This window comes from Camellia sinensis, chromosome 12 (assembly GCF_055761805.1).
Source record: "Camellia sinensis isolate YWXY chromosome 12, ASM5576180v1, whole genome shotgun sequence".
Lineage (NCBI taxonomy): Eukaryota > Viridiplantae > Streptophyta > Magnoliopsida > Ericales > Theaceae > Camellia > Camellia sinensis.
The window spans coordinates 84,640,001-84,649,127 of record NC_138972.1 but is presented as its reverse complement, the minus strand read 5'-3'; the positions used below and the strand labels follow the sequence as shown (position 1 = coordinate 84,649,127).

Genomic DNA, 9,127 nt, shown 5'->3' with positions numbered 1-9,127 from the left:
AATTTAAAGAAATCAATCTTCACAAATTAAAATAGCATAAACCAAATGAGAGATTAAAATAAATATCACACAAATAATATTTTTAATTTTAAATAAAAAATAAAAAAATAATTGCAAATTAATAAAGTACAAGTAAAAACTATACTCAAGTGAAAATTATATCTAAGGTAATAATTCACATTTCACGTAAGAACAGTTTTTACTTGCACTACACATTTGCAATTACTTTTCTATTCCTTATTCATGTGATATTTATTCTTCATTTATTTTTTCATATTAAAACGGCAAGATTTTTATTGATCATTAATGCTATGTGTGGTTCATTCAAACGAACTAAAGTGGATCGATGATTCCATCATAAAATTCATTTTTACAATAAAAAAGTTACGAAAAATGAATTACGAATGAAATCATCGATTCAAGTTCGTTCCAATGAATCAAACACTTACTTAAAAGGGTCGCGAGGCAGAAGACTTGACGGAGAAGACACCATTCCAGATATCGGTGAAAGCTCGAACGATCACACCATGGTAGTAAGGTGAATTGAGCTGCAAGAAACAGTTGAGAAGCTCTCTCAGATCGTCTTTAGCGTAGATCTCTTTTTCAAGTATCATCTGAAGCATGGATCGCCGGAAATCGAGGTAAGGGTCGTCGGAGTCTTTCTCCACCGCCACGCTCTCGCCGCCGATTCTGCCGAAGCCCTGAACTGCTCTCAGGCTCCGTATGTCGTCGTCGGTGTCGTCGGTGGTGGTGGTGGTGGTGGTGGTGGTGGAGTAGTCGTAGTGGGGATTGAGAGTGGTCCAATGGTGTTTTTTGGGTGGTTTGGGGTGGAAGATGGAGGAGAGTTTTGGTCTCCGGCAGCTGCTGCAGCCGAGGTTGACTGTTACGGTGTTGAGGCGGAGCTTTCTCCTGTTGTTTGACATTTTTGAGAGAGAGAGAGAGAGAGAGTTGGGACTTTGGGATGAGTATGGTTGTCTCAAAGTGTGGGTAGGTTTTGACTGAGAAAAGGGAGGGAGGGGATTGTTCTCTCCCTCTTAACTATAAATTGGGCATGTGGGGGATGTGGAATTGAGATCCTCTGCAGCTACTCTCTCCGGTCTCTTTTTTTTGCAACGGTTTAAATCATTTTAAAAAAAATTTAATAGTTCAGATCACTTTATTAAAAAAATAAATTTAATATTTTATTTTTTAATAAAATAATTTGAACCATTAAAATCTTTGAATGAATCTAAACCGTTGCAAAAATTAAAGATAATAGAGAGTGACGGGAGAGGATCTCAATTCGGATGGAAAGGGTCCCTCCCTAATATGACAGCTGTTTGGTCTACCACCCATGACAATCTAATCTAAGTGCATACGTTCAAGAGAAAAGGATAATTAATACACTGTTAGAGACATCTCATTCATATGATAAAAGATTACCGTCCTAAATAAGAGAACGATATATAAGTTTATTTTGATGATTTATTATTTAATTTAATAATGTGTAAATAAAATAATTGATGGGTGATTAGAAAAGATATAAAAAAGATTTATTTTAAATATTTTAATATATTATCACATCATTAAATTAAAAAAATAATCTAATTTTTAATCTCGAATAACACTACTCTTATATACATAATCTAATTACTAACATAATAATTATTATTGACTTTAATATATTTATAATTAAGACCCAACTAATTCAAAATAGGTGTGTATCATTTGTATCATATCCAATCTTGCTATCGCCACATTTTAAATTAAAAGATTTAGGCCTTTTTTGAGAAGTGACTTATAAATTAGTTTATTGACATTTTAACATATTTAAATTATACCATATCTCTATTTTTTTATATTCTTTTTTTAATAAATAAAAAGACCAACTTATTTCACGCTTCTCGAACACAACCTTTCAATCATCATTTTGTGAGGGTAAAAAAATTTATGATTTTTTATTTGATATTCATTGGTCATGCTCTAATTAAATAAGTTTACAAAATTCTTAGGCATAAAAGAAACTTCTATGACAGTGGGTTTGATGATCTAGGGATCCATAAAAAATTGGAGCCACTTGATTTGAAACTAATAAAACAAGATCATCAGAGATCTCGGTAGATGTAGTCGTGGGCACTCACGTTCTTACATTAAACATGGGCTTGATGAGTTTTTATTACGCTATATAATAAGTGTCCTTTTTTATAACAATAATCTTTCGTAATTTAAAAAAAATTTAGTTTGAAATGACTTGAATATTCAAAACGACGTTACTTTGGGTATTCTTTTTTTTATTTTTTATTTTTTTCTTTCCCTCTTATATTGCTGAAATAGAAGGAGGAAGAGAGAGAAGAGAGAAGAGAGAAGAGAGAAGAAGAGAGAGAGAGAGAAAGAGAAGAGGGAGGGGGAAGAGAAAGAGCACCCATCACCGGCGCCGCCATCCTCTGTGTATATACACAGATCTGTATCGATGTGTGTACCTCTCTCTCTCTCTCTCTCTCTTTCTCTCTGTGTGTATATCTGTGTGTGTACACACTGATCTATACCTCTCTCTCTGTGTGTGTATCTGTCTCTCTCTGTTCTGAGTTATGGAAGAAGAAAAGAAAAGAAAAGAAAAAAACAGAGCAAGAACAGATACAGGAAGATGATGATGTGTTGATGATGATGCGTTGTTGATGATTGATGCTCTCTCTCTCTTTCTCTCTCTCTCTCTCAGTGGATGGGTTTGATTTGTCTGATTGATTTTTTTGGTTTTGATTCTCTCTTTCCTCTCCTCTTTTCTTCTTTCTTTTTCTTTGTAGACTGTTGGCCGGCTGAAAGAAGAAAAAAAAAAAAAAAATAGATTTTGATTTCAGTTTTGTAATTGTGAATAAAGGGAGAGAAAGAGATGAACAGAGGGATAGATGAATACTATTCATTGAACGGAAGAAGAAGAAGAAGAGAATAAACAAATGAGAAAAACGACGTCATTTTGGATTCAAGCCAATTGGGCTAGCTGCTTTTCGAGCTGTGTAGCAGCGTTGTTTTTATAATCACCCATTAACAAGTTTGAATTGAGAATTGGACTCCACGTAAATCCCATTTTGATGACATAAATGATTCATTTTATAAAATCTTTCATCTATAGCATTCGTCAAAAAAATTAAATCAATCAATAATATTTTTACTTTATTACACTTATTTTTTAAAAATTAGATAACAAATTTATTTTAAAACATAAACTATCTATTTTTTTTGAGAAGATTATAAAATGAACTGTTCGAATTATTAAAAAAATTTAAATTTAAACTTAAGAGAGAATTAATCTGAAAAAAAAAATAATTAGGTTCGATTAGGCAACAATTATTCAATCTTTCAAAACATACATCACGTGACCAATTAATAATGTCGTGATTTATTTCATATTATACTTTTTTTTTTTTTTTTTTTTTTTTTTTTTTGGAGCCGTGTAAGAACATAATCTCTAATTATTGGACAAACATGGCTAGAGTAAAATTTCTGAAAAACTGGATACAGTTTTGATAAAGAGCTCTAATGGAACTGCTCTAAAAACACTAGTGAGCTGGCACTACACCAAAAAAAAAATAAAAAAAATAAAATAAAATTGTATTAAAGACAACATAAAAAAAAAAAAAAAAAAAGACAATTTAATGCTCTTTTAAAACTCCTCTTTTAGAGGTGTCAACCATTTTTTAACTGGATAAGACATTAGGTTACGACCACATTAGTCTGGTTTCCAATCAACAACTACGTAAACTGTTACATGTCGATTTATTTAAGGATCATCCAATTACCACCCAATCATCTGCCCCACACATATAGATATGTTTAAGAGTGATATTTTAAGAGTTTTTAGCATTACTTTCGAGTAAAATCTCAAAATAAAAGTAATGGACCCATTATATAAATCAATGACATTTAGCTACAACACATTACAAATATCTTATTTGTACCAAAAAAAATACTTCTCCCAAAAAAGTTAGGGAGACCAAGAAATAAAAATTGAAGTGTAAATTAAATTTAATTTAAGGTAAATCACACTCATAATAAATCTGGTCCAAATTAAAAAAATAATAATAATAAATTTTCGAATAATTTTTTTTAAACGCTGTGTAACATTGTTGTAACTTCTCCTATCATAGAAAAAAAACCTTTAATAAGTCTGTCATAACTCACCGTCTGAGGTGATTGGGTGACTTGGATCATAATTTCGCGGTGTAATTTAGAGCACATCATGTTGCAACCAGAGACATCCACATTATGCACACTTTTAGGACGTTTTGGATCTTAGATTTGCAGAGGAAAATGCAAAGATTGGCTTGAGTTCAATCTTACTAGCTTGAACTGGTTTTCCAGTTTTTGATTAAGCTTGCTACGTGCTGAGCAACCCATAACGAGCCAGCTTTAGTGCAAGAGAAGGCATGAGAAAGGCCCTCGCGTTCAATTGCAAGAGCAACATCGGGAACATTCTTGGAGATCTGCAAGTGCAAAAGTTGACCGAGAGCCACACTCAAGTTGTCAAATTAAAGAATAACCAAACCAACCAAACCAATCCTTAAGTCCTATCAAAAGGGTAGGCCACATGAATCATTTTTCTTCACGCGGCTCTATCAAAAGTTATTTCGTTAGTCAAATTAAGTAGATCTATATCTCTATTTACAACGCTATCCAACGTTAATCTAAATCTACCCGGTCCCCTAACACTTCCATCTACCGTCACTGCATCGCATCTCTTCACTACTGCCTCTATTGGTCTCCGTTGAATATGACCAAACCATTTTAATCGACTCTCTCTCAACTTATCTTTTATCGGGTACTACTCCTACCCATTTCCGAATACACTCATTCCTAATTCTATCTTGTCTAGTTTTGCTACACATCCACCTTAACATCCTCATCTCAGCAACACTCATCTTAAAGAATGCTAGAGAAATTTCAGGCAAATAAACAGCTCAACGAGTTTGACATTTTTTTAAGCAGACTGACATTATTGTGTTTGTCACTTCAAAGAAAAAATAAATAAATAGTTGTCACCATAGTACTGTTGTAACTACTTTATTAACACAATGTTCATCCAGAATTTCACAGGTGTCTAAAATTATTGACATAAATCAGGTTGAATCATCCCATTCCATCAAGGGTTTCCATTAAAGTGTTGGGTTGGGTGTACATGGGAATTTCAAAACCAAGAAGCTTCCTTATTGCCGTATCCCACATTGGTTTGCTTACCAACTTGTTTTCCACCATGGAAGCACTCCATTGGGCTAGTGAATGTAGCAAGGCCAAAGGGAAGCTCTCGTAAGCATGAGAGGAAGCCAATGCCCAAGCAATTTGAGTAAACCAGTTTGGAAACTAGTTAACCAGACACGCGGGTTAATTTGAAAGAGAGATTGGTGGTGACAAAGTACACAGAATTTAAGCATGATGGGCTAAGTTGAAGATCGCTTTGGGTGTGTTGTGCAGTCAAATGTACAGCACTATAAATTTGAAAAGAAAATACTATGAGATGGCTATTAGACCAACCAAACTTTATAGGTCAACTCTCCATATTGCATACAAGGCGCACACCTCACACTGTAATGTGCAAGCCTTTTGGAGAGTGTTGCCTAACAATGAAAGCCTAGACACATTTGTCTTAGCCTCGTATCGAGGCCAGCCTCAATAATGCCTTTGAAAACTATGGGTGGCAACAAGAGCAGATGCATGTAGGAATGAGTGGGTGCAATAGGCCCTAGTGGATTTTTTTGAAATTAATATTTTGACCTTTAATTTTTTTTTTTTTCTTTAAAAAAAACTTGGTTTCTATTCCAACCAAATTCCAGTTTAGGCTGGCTAAGAAGAAGAAGAGAGCAAAGTATACACAATAATAATTGGTTTAGTGGCAGATAAAAATTAGTAAATGGATACACACAATTCTTATTGTACAAGCAAAATGGGCTTGGTGACAAAAAAAATTTAAGATGGGGATTACACTGGGAGAGTTAAATTGACCGCGTACTACACAACATGCATAAACAAACAAGCATATTCCTCACACAAACAGTTAATGGTCCACCATTTACAAATGCTACGCATACAAAGAGGTTAATGTTCTAAAATAAAGTTAACAAGAAGATGATAAATACAGGTCTTACCTCATCAAACATTTGCAATGGACCCCAATGATCACCAACGCCAAACAAAAATGCTATCCGGCTTTGCTTTCCTCTCATGAATGTCCAATCTGGTGTTTCTGAAAGCTAATGTCAAAGACCAAGGTTGGAACACCTCAGTAGTTTTATATAAAAGATCTTGCAATGGTTCAAAAGAGGTTTTCTATGTGAATTTTTTTTTTAACACAGTTTTCTATGTGAATTTTGTACTAGAATGTTACTGAACAAAATATAAACACAACAGATGTAGTCAAAACAACTATCACAGAAACGCCAGCTATCACCAAGACATATATAATACAGCAAAATGACATGTAGATTAAAGAGTCACAAAAGATTAAAAAGGGAATTAATAAGAAAAATACAAAGAAATAAAAATAATTAAAAAAAAAACAAATGTTTGAAGCAAACAATCATTTAATCCAACAAAATTAAATTGGATATACACTTCAAAGGAGCCCGTCACTCCATGTGTGTGTCAAGCATATGAATAGTTCTCAAAGCCTATGTGTTAGCAGCTATCAGGTTTTGCAGTACTGGGGAAGTAACCACCAAATCTCAAGCAGATTTTATAATTGGGGGCAGGAGTATTAAATTAAAACTGCTTTTACACAACTAAAACAATGTCGTTTTTAAAAGAGGATGAAAAATCTGTGTTACATGAACTCTTCTATTTCTCCCACAATACCTGTGTCCATTGGATATGACATGGGTAAGGGTGTGAGATATGTGTCGGACACACGTACCAAATTTAAACACTTAGATCCTTTAATTTGTTACGATATATGAGAAGAAGAAACTCACATTTACTAGTAAAGCAATATTTTTAGCCTCTCACATTAATTAGATATAGAAATTTTTTTCCTAAATCCTATTTAATGTCAAGTATACTTCTATATAATTTACAACATTTCATTCGAGAATATTTTATAATATGCAATATATATGTGTATATGATGCACCTCCGTAACCATATCCAATTTTGGATACGTATATCAAGATCTTAAGATTTAATTTATGAAGGTCTGATACTTAGATACACACCCGCATCTGATACACACGCATCTGATACTTGTACCCGAACCCATGTAACATAGGGAAAAATATCTTCATGCATATATGATATTAATGATGACAAAGTCACCGTTAACCAGGTGGTCTGAAGATATTGGTACCATTCAAACCTATATTGTTTTTCAACATTTAAACAAATTGTAGACAGACGAGATTTATACCTTTTTGAACTCTGTCATTGCCAAGAAGAGTACATTACGTATCACATGGTACTGAAAATCAATAACAAATGAAATATAAACTCTTGTCAGAAACAATTTATAAGCACAGAAAATGGCGTACCTAATGTTTAAATTTCAGTGATTGAAGAATCATTTCTGTGATGGTTTTATTATGCATTATTGAACTATAATGCCATTAAATAAGTGACTACACTAAACAAGCAAATAAAAAACATATTGCTCAAACCACAAATATTGCTTGAGTTTGAAAAACATAGGAACTCAATCATACAACTACAAGGTTGATTATGCTACATCCTTGGTGATGTGTAATATTGCAAAAACTTGCGTAAAAGTGGTTCAATGTACAAAGTCAAAGGAATGAAGAACAAGAAACTCGAAGACAGCTGCACCTTCAGTCCTAATTTTAGAAAGAGCCTATCCAAAATGAAGTCATGTAAATTAAGTATAAGATGTGTCCATTTAACATTGTGATCCATCCTGCCTTTTTGCGATGATGAATGAATTTTAGTAACAAAAACCAGAGAAAGCAAGCTTGGCCTCTTAAGTTCAACTTCATATTTTCAAATTCCATTAGCTTCCACAATTCAAATTTCTCTTTCATACCCAAAAAAGAAGTATGAACCACCAAATCTACTGTTTCAATGTATATAATTGCACGTTGCTGGCAACAATGCCGAACAAATCAAGCACAAAAGATAAAACTATACCTGCAGCACATGAGTGCATAGAGCATCAACAGCAGTGGTAGACCAAGATTTTCCAACAGATTTTGTCACAAGAAACCTGGAAGCCCTGGTTGGTAACAACCCCAACAATCCTACCACAGAACTGACTGCAGCAGACAAAATTGGGGACCTGAAATCCAAAAATTTGTAAGTTTATCCCAATGAAAACCTCAACGGAAGAACTTTCTAAAATAAGAAGTACCTAAAAATTATGAACACCACAAACTGGAAAACATTTGGGACAACGGAAATACAATTGGGAACACAGTAAACTGTGAAACAGTAGAACATTCTATAATAGTAATTCTGATGAAAAATGCAGTCAGGATCCAAGAACCCAAGCCACAATACAGTCAGGACCCAAGAACCCTCTCTGTAGAGGTGTAATTGTTTAAGAAGATTTTAAGTGAATAATCGTCCCTGAAAGATAAATTACTATGGCCTGTGGAATGGGAACAGCAACCTGGTATATCACTTATAGGGAAACACATAGCTACAACTTACAAGTATCTGATTAAATAAGATCTAATTAATTTCCCCAATGCATATTGTATCATATTGATTATATATATATTGTTTTGTGTGTTCAATAAGTATGCCATGCACAATTTCACAATTTTTTAAAGTTTTATTTTATTTTGGAATTTTTTTAAGTTTTATCAAAAAATCAATTTCGACTACCATGTCTTAATGTTTGCTTAACTATTATCTTATGAAGTTTCACCTTATACATTTTAAGTCTGATATCATGATAGTTAGTTCAATTTTGAGTATCAGTCAATCTTAAAAATATATACCATAGTGCTTTTCCTCCATTCATCAAAAAGCTTCTTTGTTTTGAAGATCTTCTCAAATAAGTTAGTTAACCAAATCATTCACCATCATCCACACACTTGCAAGCTGCAACCAAATTCCTATAGGAACCAAAAAACCGTTCCGATTTCTAAATGACAAGATGTTCTCTAAAATTCCTTTTATGAATGATTATTTGGAGCATTTGTTGTGTTCCACA

The 9,127-nt window shown here is 33.4% G+C and overlaps 2 protein-coding genes across 6 annotated transcripts in view; both read right to left on the bottom strand.

The window, feature by feature from the left end:
• Positions 1-449: 449 nt before the first annotated feature.
• Positions 450-923, bottom strand: LOC114277241 (transcription repressor OFP6). Its single transcript, XM_082897024.1, has one exon. The coding sequence runs from the start codon at positions 921-923 to the stop codon at positions 450-452; it is 474 nt and encodes a 157-aa protein (XP_082753150.1).
• Positions 924-3,855: 2,932 nt separating this feature from the next.
• The window catches only part of LOC114277288 (alpha/beta-Hydrolases superfamily protein), a 15,036-nt gene continuing 9,764 nt past the window's right edge, over positions 3,856-9,127 (bottom strand). For all 5 annotated transcript variants that reach the window (XR_014346731.1, XM_082899123.1, XM_028219192.2 and 2 more), the window contains 4 exons: positions 8,098-8,245; positions 7,367-7,417; positions 6,114-6,218; positions 3,856-4,457 (listed from right to left, as the gene is read on the bottom strand). Coding sequence is in view for 4 of the 5 variants with exons in the window: in XM_082899123.1 (XP_082755249.1) it covers positions 4,314-4,457; positions 6,114-6,218; positions 7,367-7,417; positions 8,098-8,245 (448 nt within the window). In the remaining variant the exon portion in view is untranslated. The remainder of the gene's footprint in view (positions 4,458-6,113; positions 6,219-7,366; positions 7,418-8,097; positions 8,246-9,127) is intronic.

Bases quoted from the DNA above. Each gene is read 5' to 3' on its own strand.
- LOC114277241 (XM_082897024.1), bottom strand. From the start codon at position 923: ATGTCAAACAACAGGAGAAAGCTCCGCCTCAACACCGTAACAGTCAAC.